Genomic DNA, 16,086 nt, shown 5'->3' on the forward strand with positions numbered 1-16,086 from the left:
CCTACATGTGTAGATTCATGTATCTATCCCCACAGTCAAGACACTGAACAAGGCCCTCACAATAATGACTCGTGTTTCTCTTTTATAACCATCCCCCCCACCACCACCATTCACCTCCATCACTAACCCCCGGTGACCACTAAATCTGTTCTCTATTTCTAAAATGTTTTCATTTCAGAAATGATATATAAATGGAATCATACAGTATGTAATCTTTTGGAATTTTTTTTTCCACTCAGCAGAATTCCCTGGCTATTCATCCAAGTTGTTCCATGTATCAATAGTTCATTTTTCTAGCTGAATAGTACTCCATGGAATGGATGTGTCACAATTTACTGTTCACCTGTTGAAAGGCCTCTGGACTGATTCTAGTTTTGAGCTATTACAAATAAAGCCACCTTGAAAGTTCACGTAAAGGTTTTGTTTGAACATAAGTCTTCATTTTTCTGGACTACTTGGTAATTCCATGTTTAGTTAGCCTCACAGTACCTATCTTGTTTCAAACCTCCACTGGCCTTCTATAAGAGCTCTAGACTTGTAGCCAGTAGATTGGTGTGTTTATTTTATTACCTTCAACCAAATGTTGTCTCTATGTTATTATTTCTAAATGTTTAGTGCCTTTCCTTGCCCATTCCTAACAAGTTGTGTGCTAAGGAAAATGAATTGATAAAGTGCTATAAGGACAAAAATTGGTGACATTTTTTTACCTGCCACCAGTGCTTGTCCCTTGAATCCATTTGTCAAGATAGCACACAGTCAGTGTGCTTCATACTGATTTATCATTTAGAAAGTTTTCTCATTGTGAACATTTAAGGGCCTAGAGAGCTCTACTGAATTTCTCCCTTTGTGGTATATTCCACAGATTAGAAAGCAGAAGGGGAGATATCAGACTTGTCTTGAAATAAACTGTTCTTGTGCCACTGAGTAGAACAATGGTTTTACCATCCTTGGGCCAGCTCACCAGAAGGGCCCAGATGAGGAAATGTATGTTTTAATGTGATGTCATTTTTATTAAGTGACTGTCTTCCGAAGCACACTTCAGTGCCTTCTAGATAAATTGCTTCTGTCTTTGACAGTGACAATGACAATATTTCCAAGCTTCACACATCCAAGAGCCAACTGACAGGACAAATTGCACATTGGGACTGCTTGATAAATGCAAGATGGGACACAGCGTCTCAAGTCACTCTGCATCAGTGGAACTAAGCTGTAATATGAATAATAGAAATAAATCTGTCACTTAAATTCCTAATTGTGAGACACATGCTGTATTTAACAGCAGAAGCAATGTTCATCTCTTTGTTAGAATGCAAAAATAGCACATAATTATTTCTTGATATTGGGTCTTAGTAAATTTGCTTTTCCCCCCCATGATATACATTTACATAATAAAAAAGAAAATATATCTTCCAGTACAATTTGTATTAATATTTTTATAGATTATATCAGCATAACCCATTCCAATACTTGGGAAGAACTGCTAAACAATAAAAAAAAGTATTATCAATATGTGTGGCCTTAGGAAAGCTACTGAAATAAATAAATAGCACTAAACAAAGGCATATGCATAAATGTGCTCCAGAGGATATGCATATTAGAAAATCTACATTCTATGGCCAGCATTGTTGCTACTACTGAGAAAAAAATGAGTAAGTCTATAAGCCTTTCTGGGTCATCACCATCCCCTTTAGGGATAACCGAAATGTGCTGTTAAAGTCAGAGGTAGGCTTACCCTAGGCAGCCAGGCTCACCCCCTGCCTCTTGGTCAGCCATCCAAGCCTGGCCAAAGAGGTATAAGGCAAAAGACTTTGAAGGATGGCCTTATGGGGAATGGCCACAATTGGTCCTCATCCTTGTCTAGCCATAGGACGGCTGGGTCTCCTCTTATCCTGATGAGGATGAGTTAGATCTGCCAAAAAATAGGCCCCAGAATGATACCCAAGACTCACTCTGGAGAAGAAAACTGTAGTTTTGATCCAGAATCATCTGGGCTTCTTAGGAATGACTTAAAAGAGCCCGAAGGGCTGAGGAGTAGGACCTTCGAGCTATTACAATGAGAAAGGATGCCCAGATCTGCTGTGAATTGAGCCCAGGCCTCTCAGGACGATTGTCCTGGTTAAGGGCTGTGCCAAAGCCTGTTCACCATGGTGCCTGGTGCCTAGAGCTATTCCACATCTCTTGTCATCTGGCGTGCTCTTTGACCCACAAAGAGCAGGGTAGGGGCACACTTAGCACATGTTGACTATTTACTCTTTGGAATTATTCTTTGAAATAGGGATTGTTTGCTTTGTAAAGAACCATTTCAGAGTCCTTTAGGAATATGATATCTGAATATTAGGTATGCACTCCTGTCACCTTCTTTCAATTACTGATGCTAACATCATAATTTAAATCCCTGAGCTATGCAAACACATCTCAGGTTAAGGGCAGCTTGACTCCTTCCAACCTCCTTTTAGAATGTTTAACAAGTCCTGGTAGAGTGCATGTCACCTTTCCATGTCCCTGACCAGACCTTGGTCTCAGTGTGGAAACTTGAAGAAATGGCCAGAGAGAAGTAGGTGATATAAGAATGAAAAAAAGTGTCCAGATCCTCTTCTGGAGAAGAGATTGGAGTAGTGAAAAGAACCTTGGCCTTGTGGTGGAGACCTTCATTCCACACCTTGCTCTTTCAGGGACCAGCTGTGTGATTCAGGGCAAGTATCAGAATCATCATCTCTGCAACAAAGGGGTGGTGTTAGGTTGGTCTGAATGGCCCCATTTAGCTCTAAAAACCCATAATGCTGATGATATACCTTTGAATCATTAGGAATTTATTGCAATATAATTATCAGTACCTTGAGTTTGAACACCAGGAAAACATGCTCTTTGGATCCCCAAAATAAAGGAAGAGACCAGAGAAGACTAGAATAGATGCTGGGCAGCCTAAAACAACTTATAATTTTACTATGATATTTCAATGAAGGCAGATTAGTTAGATGTGCCTGGGACATCCTGGGAGTGAAAACACAGGTGTCAAGTGAGGCCAGGCACCCCACCTGTCTAGTCGCCAGGGCAAATGTAGGCTACCAGTGGCATCTTGTTTGGGAGGCAGAGTCAGCCTTGTATCTCCTACCTCCTTCACTTCCTAGCCCTCACTCACTTTCCCTTTCCCTTGGCATTCTTCCAAAGACATTGACCTGCCTGGTCCTCTACCATGGTAGCATCTCAGGAAGCCAAACTACAGTGAAGGTAAAGACTAATAAGCCTTCATGAGATACAGCTTGACCCAAGCAATAGACTCTAAATGGGGACTTTTTTCATCCCAGTTATGCCATATGAGAGGAAAGACCTTTCTGAACCCAAGAGAAATTTTCTGATTCATCAAAAACATTCCCAGAGGCCCATGCATGTTCTCCTCCCTGACGCCAGACTTGCCTACGTAATGCTGAGTTCTGTAAACTCAGTCGTAAGAATCTTCTATGTAGTTGGAATGTCAGCCTCAAGAGGGCAGAGAGTTTTATCAGTTTTATTCACTGATATACCTGGTTCCCAGTAGGTGCTTAGTGAATGTTTATCAAATGAAATTACAGGTAAATAAATTTAATTTTCAAGTCCAAGGCTAATCAATTTCATTTTTCTCACAATAACTTCATAGATTTCACTGTGCACAGTATTTATCCTTTAATATTGTCTTCATGGCTTAAAGCAGATTATACAAGTTCGAGGTCGTGGTTAGCATTACTTCTGTCTTTGCATTGTGGATTGTTAGGTCATTGGCCTGTTGGATCCACCCCCACTCTTCAAAGTGCTTAGTGAATTCTTGCTCCTCTGTGACCAGCCAGGAAGGAGTAGGTTCAAGCCTACATCATAAATCTCAGGATTTTGTCCTTTCCCTTTTCTCTGAAATGTGCAAATGGGAATTAATGTGAGAGCAGAAGAGCTTGATTCTGATATTTGGCCTAGGAGTAGGAGTGGCTTTCCTTCTTCTCATCTTTTGCCTTGTAACCCAAAAGCTATTGGGATTCCCAGTTATGTTTTCTCCATCCTGTGTTTATATCATCTTATTTTATGTCCGCTGGGGAAAGGAAGTCTCCTACAGACAATGAAAGAGCAACAAGATCTTTTATATCCCAAGAAAGGCCTCTGGAGAATCTTTGTTCTTGACGTGTCATCCCGGAGAAACCCCATAGTAAACTGAACCAAAGTCGGGCTTCCAAAGTCAGGAAGCTGGGCTTATCCAGCCTGGAAGGTGGAAGACCCCAGGAAACCAGGTGCCTGGGTTCTTACGTGATCATCCAATCCACTCCATCTCACATCTTCATTTAGGGACACCGGTTTTACCCTTTCCATCTGGCTGTCCAGTGTAAGGTAGGATGAATCAGGGTCCTAAACAAGGGTTTTTCAGGCCAGAATGAAATATGCACTGGCCACCAAGAGGAAGGAATGGAACGGTGCTGGCTCGGCCAGAAGGATGCATGACAGGCAACCAGGGTTTGTTTTGCCTCAGATGAGAAGGGAATGGTGATTCATGAATGGAGAGCTGGCTGGGGTGTTGGAAAACTCATGCGTGGGAAGGAGAAATTATGAGGACGCTGGTCTCACCTGATCTGACACTGTAAATGCTGCAGACACTCTGGCAGGCCCCTTGGCTCCGTGGCCTCTCTGTATTTTTACACGCCATGAATATCCTCGAATACTTTCTTCAGCTGGGATTAGGCAAAGCCGATTCACACGCATTACAAACGTCTGTGTCTGGGCATCAGTTTATGCCATTGAATGACACAGAGGGAAAAACTTTTCATTTTTCTTTGCTCTGTTTGTTTATTTCTCTCTGAATGATTCATAAGCTTCTTGCCCAAAGCCTGTTTCTGCAACCATGGAAGAGATGCCAGTATTTATTTCCAACGGGTTGTTACTCCTCCTGAAGAATCTTCTTGCTGTCTTCCAAGTCCCTTTCTCCCACCACCTGGGGAGGTGTCATCTTGAAAAAAATCTGTCTACCATTTTGGACACGCAGGGAACAATTTCATGACTCTGTGTTTCTCGTCTGCTTTGTGGCTCTGGAAAATTGCAACCCCTAAGGATGAGGCTCAGAAGGGACTTATTCATGTAGAAAACATTCACTTCTTTCATATTTTCATAGACGGGCAGGATCACAGGGTTCTCATTCACAGACCCTACGTTGCTTCACAGCTATATCAGTGGTGGAAGCCCCGAGGCAGCCTTGCACACTGAGTCCTGTGTTTTCACTCATAAGGAAGATGTGCCTACAGAGAGTGTGAAAGCAAGTCTCCCACATGAGGAAGACTGGCAAGAAGGGAACTCTATATACAGTTAGAATAAATCGCTGCAAGAGTGTTGACATAAAAGGATACATGGATAAAGCCCTGTATTTCAAGGGTTTCTATTTATTGAGACACATGTATTCTGTGGTCCCATAACCACAGAGGGCATGGCTGCATGCACAGCATAACTGAATCTTTCGTATTTTGAGATAATTAATTTTTTTAAAAAAGGTTTTACTCTATCTCCCTTGAAAAGCAGAGTCAAAAGGCACATTTCTATTAAATTATATATTAAAAATTAAAGAGAAATCACATTTTTAAAGCCTGAATATTTTTTTTTCAGTGACTTATAGTCAACAATATGAGTGAATGCCAGACTCTGGAGAACTTAATGGGATCATTAGATATCTGCAGGCAGGTAGTAAATAATTGACTTATTAGAGGAAAGTGCACAGAGTCAGGATTCTGGAACTTGGGCCAGTAAGGATGATAGCAGGGCTGATTTACAGGGGTCATTCTGAGGGGAGAGTGTCTTGGTACATCATTTTATCATTTTGTATTCCATTTTCAAGGAAACTCTACTTAGAGATTTCTTTTTTATTCCATTTCTAGGGAAACTCTATTCAGATAATTCTTTCCCTGTACATCATTAATCATTAGAGAAATGCAAATCAAAACCACAATGAGATATCATCTCACACCAGTCAGAATGGCCATCATCAAAAAATCTAGAAACAATGCTGGAGAGGGTGTGGAGAAAAGAGAACACTCTTGCACTGCTGGTGGGAATGTAAATTGATACAGCCACTATGGAGAACGGTATGGAGTTTCCTTAAAAAAACTACAACTAGAACTACCATATGACACAGCAATCCCACTACTGGGCACATACCCTGAGAAAACCATTATTCAAAAAGAGTCATGTACCAAAATGTTCAATGCAGCTCTATTTACAATAGCCAGGACATGGAAGCAACCTAAGTGTCCATCAACAGATGAATGGATAAAGAAGATGTGGCACATATATACAATGGAATGTTACTCAGCCATAAAAAGAAACGAAACTGAGTTATTTGTAGTGAGGTAGATGGACCTAGAGTCTGGCATACAGAGTGAAGTAAGTCAGAAAGAGAAAGACAAATACCGTATGCTAAAACATATATATGGAATCTAAGAAAAAAAATGTCATGAAGAACCTAGGAGTAAGATGGGAATAAAGACACAGACCTACTAGAGAATGGACTTGAGGATATGGGGAGGGGGAAGGGTAAGCTGTGACAAAGTGAGAGAGTGGCAAGGACATATATACACTACCAAACGTAAAATAGATAGCTAGTGGGAAGCAGCCGCATAGCACAGGGAGATCAGCTCGGTGCTTTGTGACCACCTAGAGGGGTGGGATAGGGAGGGTGGGAGGGAGGGAGACGCAAGAGGGAAGAGATATGGGAACATATGTATATGTATAACTGATTCACTTTGTTATAAAGCAGAAACTAACAAACACATCCTTGTAAAGCAATTATACTCCAATAAAGATGTTAAAAAAAAAGAAGTACCCTTGTTAACACTATTTTTTGTATTTATGTAATCGCATAGGATTTCAGACAAAGGTATCAACTCCCCAAAGGTAACAAAACAAAATTTCATTGACTTCCCAAGTTCACCCAGTGGTATATTAGACCCTCTGACTCATGTTTTGTGTTGGCCACACCTTACAGTAACCAGAGAGCAGTTCATTACCGGGACTGTTTAGGAAGGTTTGGGCAGGGTTAGTGCATTTTTATCAGAGAACACTCACTAAGAGCCTTGCCAAGAGGCTGGTATTTTCAAGCAGCAGGACTGGAGCTGCCATCACCGGAGAATCAGCGGTTCTCTGGCGTTTCAGATGCATGTTTGCTAATTCTGTGCTTGGAGGAAGGGCATGTCTGTCCACTACAGCCTCCGTGGCCTCCACTGCAAATCCAAGTTGAGAGCAGACATAAGTTGTGGCACTCCAACGAACAGTTGGTGTGAACGTTGGCCCTTGTCAATATCAAAGTTGAGAGGCGTCATCACATAATCTGCTCTTAGCCCGTCTCCATATGCAGGTTTAGGAATACTTTGCAAGATGAAGCTAATGGAATATTCAGGATTAGTGCTGGTAGAACTTGTTTATGTCTCTCTTTCCACAGAAAACTTTTGGAAAGATGCCAGAAGTCTGCAGTTCTTTAGACTAAAAGTTTTTTTTCTTTGATTTCATTGTAAATAGATTATATGTGTTTTTGAGTTTTAGAAAACAGATAATATACATATTATAAACATATAATATATAAAAAATATTTGCAAAAAGTGTATATTATATGTTTATATAAAACATATAAATATATAATATATTACCTTATTTTTTTGTGTTCCATTTTACCTGACAAGTTTAGGTTTTTGAATCTTACTTTCTGCAGTTATAAAACAAGAGTAAATTTTAAAGAAATGCCCAGGCATGGAAGGGAGTGTTATTTACAAAAGCATGAAACAACAGAATGCTATTCTTTCTTTGGGAGGACCCACTGCTTCTAGGGTGTTCATGCAAAGGTAAAATTTCTCTTACAGCCCAAAGATGGGAAAAATGAATAAGTGGCTGAAAAGTGAAACTACAAGGAAATGACTCTCATCTAATAGCAAAGTGGTCTAGGAATTCAATACCCCAGTGCTACCACCCCATCTAAGGTTCTTGTCTTTAAAATCAGGTTAGTGATAATAATATTCCATCCTGACCTACAGGGTTGTCAATGGATCTAATGCATACAAAGTGCTTTTTACCTAAAGTGTGATACAAATATTAGTTATTACTATTCAGTGTGTGGCTTGATTTAGCTTCAGATGTATATAAACAGCAATGTGGGACTTTATGCTTGGTGCATAGTGTGTTGTTTAGGTGATACTGGTGAAACTGGGCCACTAAATAAATATTACTTTCCTAGTAAGTTTAGTACCAAGAGATTACATCTACATATGCATTGAACCTCAGTGTTTAAAAATTTTTTTTAATATAAGTGTCTACATATTATTAAAGAGCTTTCATTGTTGTTGTATTAAACTCTTTGTGTTATAATCCCTGCTCCATTCTTCTCTCAAGCACACTTCCAAAATAAAACTTTGTTTCCCTTAAAATCTTTAGTTTTTAAGTAATAAATATTTATGAGAGGAATACATTTTTTTCTTAGTTGTCAAAATTTTTCTATTATTAAGTTGCTTTCCATTGGAGGGAACCATCAACAACTTACAATAAAGTTTTTAAAACTCATCATTTAATTATATCATGATAGAAGCACCGTATAATTTTTTAAAAAATTGTGTTTGTGTGTGTGTGTGTGTGTGTGTGAGAGAGAGAGAAAGAGAGAGAGATTAAAGCACATCAAAAGAGATTCCCTTCCTCTGAAGAATGTTTCTATCAAATATAACAAATATAAACATAGTTATTTCTAGTTTCTGGGGGGAGAGTAAGAACGAATACTTTTCACATCAAACGCTAAAACTAGTTTACTCCATTTACTTTTCCACTTCCAAAAGTAAAGATGTCATAGAAAGGAATGAGGTATTGATACATGGTACATCTTGGATGAACCTTGAAAACATTATGCTAGTGAAAGAAGCCAGACACAAAAGGTCACATATTTTGTGATTCTAATTGTATGAACTATCCAGAATAGTAAATCCATAACGACAACAGATTGGTGGTTGCCAGGGGCTGGAGCGAGGGGACGGTGGAGAGTAACTGCTTAATGGGGCCTGGGTCTCCTTTGGGGGTGATGAAAATACTTTGGAACTAGACAGAGCTGATAGTTGTATAGCATTTTGACTGCTAAATGCCACTGAAGCATACATTTTTAAATGGTTAATATTATGTGATGTGAATTTCACCTCAATTAAAAAACTAAAATTGTTATAAGTTAATAAAGATATCATAAATACCATATACAGAAAACACATTTTCAGTAAGTATTATAAGTCAACAGCCTTATCTTTTGCATTTCCTAACAAAGCCATCTTTAGTGTGTGACTCCAATCCAGAGTGACAAGGAACTATTCAACCAGTCGCCTCCTTGGGGAGTATAAGCACTTGCAGTGTCTGTCTGAGTCATTTTCCTCCTTCAGTGTGTTGCCAAGTATTGTCAGTTTTACCTCTGAATCTCGTTCCCATCTGTCCCCACTGTCCTTTGCCACGACCTCCGCTCCTAAGTCAGGCCACCTCTGTCTCCTGGCTGTGCTGCTGCAACAACTTCCTGCCTGAGCATTCTGCTGCTAGGCAGCTCTCCCCATCCGTCTTTCTTCCTGGCATCTGTCAAGTCATCCAAGTTCACAACCTCCATCAAATCCAGGTACCCCTTGGACTGTAGACCCTCAGTGACATTCCATCAAGAGCAGAGAAGACCTTACTCCTCAGAGGGCATGCAAGGCCAGCTTTCAAAGTTCAGCCTGTTTTTATCCAGCGGTCATGGACCATCTGTCTCTTCTTCATGGCTGTTTTAGGCCAAATGTGTGGTCGGGCCAAAGTGCCCCATGTACCCAAACAGGTGAGGCCTTTCCCCACTGCAGCCCCTGCCTTCCTGCTCCTTCCTCTCCCTCACCATCTGAGTTGCTGGGCTCCTATCTGGGTTTTGAAGCTCTGATGCTTTGAAATCCAATGACTCCCCTCCCAGAGGTGTTCCATGAGCACTGTGGGTGCCATCACTGGCTCTGCTAAATGCTCCGGGTACTTGGTGGTACCCTTTGCCTACCCTTTTCATGGGCTGCCTCGAATCATAGTTGTATCTGTGCATGTGCAAAGGGCTGGTGGTTTGTCCAGGACCACCCATCTGGTGAACTGAGGAGCTGGGATTTATTCTCATCTTCACCTGCCTCAAAGACGGTGCTCTGAACACATATTCAACTACTTTCTTCCCACTGATTTTGGACCTCTCCATCCTCCCTCTCCCCCATGCCCACCTGGCACATTGCCATTGTACATAATAGATTCCTAATAAATATTTCTAGAATGGGCAGCACTTGTGCCTCTTTACTAAGAAGTCATCTTTTTAAAGGGACTAGCCAATGAACTCTTGTATAAGAGCTAACCAAAACACAAAAAGATGCAACAGGACTTAACGTCTGTGTCCTGAACTTTTTGTCTGTGGACTTTATTGTCCCACTAAACAGAAACATTGATTTGGAATCATTGTGGCTAAATGTCCTTGCTCAGTTCTCACTATTTCTCTGGACCTTTTTCTGGTCTTTTTTCCCTAAAATTCATAGCACTTACATCCGTGCCTCTAATTTTGAGCCAAATTACATACTATTTTGTGTTACTTCTTAAATGATTTCTTCAGTTTTATGTGTTTCCATAATGCAGGTGCCCAGTGGTAGAGGGTCTATCCATGTTGACGAGTGAAAAAAAACAAAAATGAGAGAATGAACATCTTTTCTTGGTATATCATAAACCAATTTTTTAAAGGACACTATCTGAACCACCTGGAATTATTTTTCTTTGTTTTAGTATTGCCCGTCTAGCTACTTGATAAACCAGGGTTCTAATCTTAACCTATCTGTAGATCTTTCATTTTTTATCACCCTAACCAGATGTCCATCAGTTCAGAAATTGCTTAAACATGACCTTGGCGAGAAAACAATCATGTTTTAGGCCATAATTTAATTGAACAGTTTTTGTGTCCTTGGCATTTGCAAGAAGCAAGTAGCTTAAGTGAAATCAGACATTTAGTGATTTGGAAAGAGAACCAGAGTAGGAGATAAGTTTAATAAAGGTTTTGTTTTTCAGATGCAACATCCTTTTGACTCCTTCTTATCATTAAATTCTGCGTGTATTTGGTTGAAAATAAACTTCAAGTGGATTTATGGTGTCAAAGAAATGCCAAATTTGGAAAAGATCATAATCATTCATTCTAATTTGAGTTTAAAAGGGGGCTGAGGGAGGGAGAGTAGGTCTCTAAAACTCTAATTTTTAAAGTTTAACCCTATTTTTAAATTTCAGTACCTTTGCCAAGGGGTCAACTTGTTAGGGAGAAAAAATATAAATTCTGATGACAGTTATTCTTTTAGGGAGCAAGAAAGATGTCTCTCCATCCTTCCTGGGTGACGCCATGATTGTTTGAGAACAGCAGTGAACAACTAGAATGAAGAGCCTACTGCTGACCTCTTCCTTTTTCTTCCTCTCTTACTTCTGCAGGTGACCTATCTGGGTAAGGTCCCCACCACAGGCATGCAGTTTTTGTCAGGCTGCACAGAAAAGCCGGTCATCGAGCTCTGGAAAAAGCACACGCTAGCCCGAGAAGACGTCTTTCCAGCCAACGCCCTCCTGGAAATCCGACCGTTCCAAGTGTGGCTCCATCACCTCGACCACAAAGGGGAGGCCACGGTGCACATGGATACCTTCCAGGTGGCCCGCATTGCCTACTGCACCGCCGACCACAACGTGAGCCCTGACATCTTCGCCTGGGTTTACAGGGAGATTAATGACGACCTGTCTTACCAGATGGACTGCCACGCTGTCGAGTGCGAGAGCAAGCTGGAGGCCAAGAAGCTGGCCCACGCCATGATGGAGGCCTTCAAGAAGACTTTCCACAGTATGAAGAGCGACGGCCGGATCCACAGGAACAGCTCCTCGGAAGAGGTGTCCCAGGAATTGGAATCCGATGACGGCTGAGTGAACTGAGGACGCTTCAGCAAAGGCAGCATTGGTCAAGGAATTCAAGACGAGTGATGAATAAGCAGTGATTCAAATTTGGGATGAAAAGACTGCCAAATGATTGGCTGATCAAGCTTTTTAAATTCAGAAGAGCAATTCTAAATCTAAAGAAATGTATTATTAAAGTAATTACATTGAAATCTGCTGCTGCTGTGACTATGAGGAAGGTGGGAGTGTGGCTGGGGAGGAAAGTTCTAGACTCTGGTCTTTTTCTTCTTTTTTTTTTTTCTTCTCATTTTCCAATGCCTCCCTGTAGGAGCTCTCCATGCCGATTTTCAGCACGCTCAGGCAAATACACTGCGGCTGTTTATTTGGTGGACCATCCCAACTTGCCTTATGAAACCCAACAAGAATGTTAGATGCCCCTATAGGATCCCTAGTTGTGTGGGGAGGTGGTGAGTGCTCTTGCTGGTGAGGAGGCCTCTGGACTAAAGGAGCACCTCAGGCTGATCCTGAGAGCTCCTCTCCCCTGGCTGGCTTCAGATTCTCTCCTCAGTAAGCAAATCAGCACAGCCGTTATTGAGCTTTACAACTAACAACCTGATAGTTGGCAGTTAATTCACAGTTAAAGGTAATGCTTTTATTACATAAGTATATCAAGTAGTACCCTCTTATTGTATTCACTTCATCTATCTTCTTAGAATACTTGCAACTACTAATAGCCCCTTTCCTCCACCTGCCCCATCCTCCCTCTCTGCCCTTCCAGTCCGCGCCACCATCCCCTACAGAGATGCAGCCTCAGCCTACACTGCAGGACACCAAAAGGGAAGAAAATAACCAAGCAGATGAAAGAAACAATCAAACAAAGTGGGAGTTTCAAACTACCACCACCACCACAGATAGTTTGGAAAAAGGGAATGAGTTATCAGCGACTGAATAAGCTCCTCGTGGGCTGTCCTTTCTTCAACCCCGATTTATGGTAACTTATTTAGTTGATGGTCCTTTCTGATGAACCTTTCAGGGAAAGCTTCAAATCTGAGTTGGTATCACTAAGGAATCTTTGACCCATCACTCAACACTACACTCGAGTAGGAAACAAATGATATAAACCAGACTTATCTAGAGAACCTCTGTCTATTCTAAAGGGAAATCTGACCTTCTTATCTTCCAATTGGATTGATCTCTTAGGGTCAGAGTTGCCAGTTTGTTCGGTATTTCTAATGAGAAATTCTCACTAAGAGAGACTGAGTTTTCTCAGTTTGATGGATCTTTAAATATCATAAACGTAAAGAGTCAATATTGAATGACATTGAAAGTATTGGCTAAAATCCATGCATTTAAGGCTGAGAGCAGATGACTAGTTTTCCAGGTATTGCTCCTTTCTGAAAGTCTGTTTTGAATCCTGGTAATAATTTTAGGGGCACTAGGACACCTTACAGAAGCCTTAAATGAGAGTTTATTGAATCCAGAGAGCAGTGGTGTTGGCGTTTTGGTCTGTGTATCTGTGTGTCCATGTATGCGTTTGTGTGTGTGTACATGTGCCCCCAAGTGTGGGTCCAGTCTTAAGGCATGTAGAATAAGCATGGAGTCATATTGAGGGGAATGCACCTCTTGGAGATATGCTTGCTGCTTCACAACAAATGTAAACTACTCTTTAGCATAAATGCATTCACTCTTCAATAAAAAATATGTTTGCATTAATAAAGTTGAGGAGTTTCATATTTTATATGTCGTTCCTTTTTTAAGTAAAGAAAACCTGAAGGACAAAATAGATCAGATTGAATAAATAGGGAATTCTCTCTAAAAGTATGTTAAAACTTGGTCAACAATAACCCATTCCTTGACGGTGTTAAAAAGAAATCTTGTTTTATTTTCTAATGCTCTATTTATATGTAAAAATGACTGCCCCTTCATTGAGATGGTAACGTGTCAATAACTGAAAGTTATTTAGTGCGATGGGCTTATTTCAGAGGTGAGTCTTCTGGAATATTTTACAAATGATGGCTATTTATAAAATCTCACGTGCCTCTTGGGAGAACCTGCACTGAAATCGGGGAAGGTAAACACAGAGTGAGTCCTTCTGACAGAACTGGTTAAAATGTCTCCTTCAGGCCATGATTTCTCAGAGCAGCCCCATTAATCAAGCAAGGCAGGTGGCCATGGAGCCTGTATGTCTTGAGCAATACTCTTCATGGAATCAGTACCGAATATAAAGGCTTCAAAAGTGAAAATACGGGTGCCTGCTAAAGAGAGGAACTCAAAGAAGAATTACTACCTCACTCCTCCGATGAAAATGGCATTTTCTTTCAAGTTGAACTTTCTCATTTTCAGGTTCACTCCACTGTCCTTGAATAGGCTTTGAAGAGGGGGAGAAAGAAAAGAAAGAACCCAGTCAGCATGTATTTCCAAACAATGCCACTTTTCTTCTCTCAGCAAAATTTGGATTGCAAGTGCACATATGGTTATTTATTGCAGAAAGCATTTGCTGGTATTTTTTTTTCAGGGTACTAAGTGTGACATGCTAATTAGTTGACTCTGATAATATTGGCAATAGCTTTTGCTTAGTGATTAGTAAGCAATTTAGAGATAAATACACAAATTCATTATTTTTTTAAACTCTTTGTTTCCTCCCTTTTTATACTCTACTTTCTAAGCTGGTGAGCACAAAGCACTTTTGTGTACCTCAACTCATAAGCCCCTCAGAAGGATACTGAAGGTAGATATGGCATTTGCTTTAGAGATGAAGAAACTGAGGTTCAGAGATATTGTATAACTTGGCCAAGGTAGCACGGCTCAGATGTGTTTGACGGGGACAAAAACCCTCTGACTTCTGATCCAGGGCTGTTGCTCTAATTTGGATATTTTATTTCCATTCCTCTTAAAACCCTCTAGCTTATCTTAAATTAGCATCCTAAGCCACTAGTAATAAATATCCTTTGCTATTCATTTTTAAAGTCATTTTTTTGTAGCAAGAGAAAAAGTTTTAAAAGCAAACAAAGGCCCAAGAAATTTTATTTGAGCACAAATAACATAATATGAGATTTCTTTAAGTATTTTATTGGCTGTGGTCAATGGACAAAATATTCTCTTTACCCCTAAAACCAAGATGCATGTTTTGTTTTGTTTTTCTCAGGACATGTTAATACTTTGAATCAAATCCTTCTATTACAGGATTCTATAGCAGCCTGTAATTTCCCTTCATGTCCTCCATTGAAGTTTTCAATTACATATTTATTTTTATAATTATGTAAATATTTTTTAAGCCTCTGGGGATGGAAGTGTCTTTTTTTTTTTTTTTTTTTGCAGTACGTGGGCCTCTCACTGTTGTGGCCTCTCCCGTTGCGGAGCACAGGCTCCGGATGCGCAGGCTCAGCGGCCATGGCTCATGGGCCCAGCCGCTCCGCAGCATGTGGGATCTTCCCGGACCAGGGCACGAACCCGCGTCCCCTGAATCGGCAGGCGGACTCTCAGCCACTGCGCCACCAGGGAAGCCCGGAAGTGTCTTTAAGATGGGGATTTTTTTTTCCTTTTTGTTCACTTTCTATCTTCAGCTTCCATCACAGGACCCGTCATCTAAGGGGAACTCAGTAAGTTTCTCTTAGCAGGATGGAGGGAGGGAGAGACAGATGGAAGGAAAAGTTACTATGTGAGGCTTTGATTTGCAAGTTCTAGCAGAGAATCCTGAATCCTCGACGGAACCCTAGAGACTCTCTTGCCCACTTTCTTCAAAGGTGAGCAAATGGCTTTTTACTGAAGGAAAACATCATTCCTTACCTAATTCCAGAACGAGTTTGTGTCTGCTTAGAGATAGAAGAATGTTCGAAGTGAGCTATATGATTGAAATAGAACAAACGTTATACCAGGGAAGTAGACAGATAATGTATTTTAAGGCAGATGCATTTAGTAGATTATGGAATTTTTGTCATACATTTGCTTTGTTTATTTCTGCTGCTGAAAGAGAAGAGAGAGTGATGGGGGAGGGCGTTTTACTTTTCTGATAGTATGAAGCAGATGAATTTAACTTTTTTCCCCGAATTTATACATCAGAAAATACTTTTTTCTTTGTCCTCTCTGTTTTTTTTCCGCTTTGACTTCCCTCCTTCCCTTCTTCCTTTCCTACCTTAACTATTTAATTATATACATCATAACATCCCAGACTTTCTCTGA

The 16,086-nt window shown here is 40.5% G+C and overlaps 1 protein-coding gene across 2 annotated transcripts in view; it reads left to right on the forward strand.

Annotated features, from left to right (window-relative positions):
* Positions 1 to 13,645, forward strand: part of PID1 (phosphotyrosine interaction domain containing 1) — a 253,949-nt gene extending 240,304 nt beyond the window's left edge. For both annotated transcript variants that reach the window (XM_082631497.1, XM_082631498.1), the window contains exon 3: positions 11,461 to 13,645. In XM_082631497.1, the coding sequence (XP_082487623.1) occupies positions 11,461 to 11,937 (477 nt within the window). In that variant the 3' untranslated portion in view covers positions 11,938 to 13,645. The remainder of the gene's footprint in view (positions 1 to 11,460) is intronic.
* The last annotated feature ends 2,441 nt before the right edge of the window (positions 13,646 to 16,086 follow it).

This window comes from Mesoplodon mirus (assembly GCF_964341445.2).
Source record: "Mesoplodon mirus genome assembly, chromosome: 8".
Taxonomy (NCBI): domain Eukaryota; kingdom Metazoa; phylum Chordata; class Mammalia; order Artiodactyla; family Ziphiidae; genus Mesoplodon; species Mesoplodon mirus.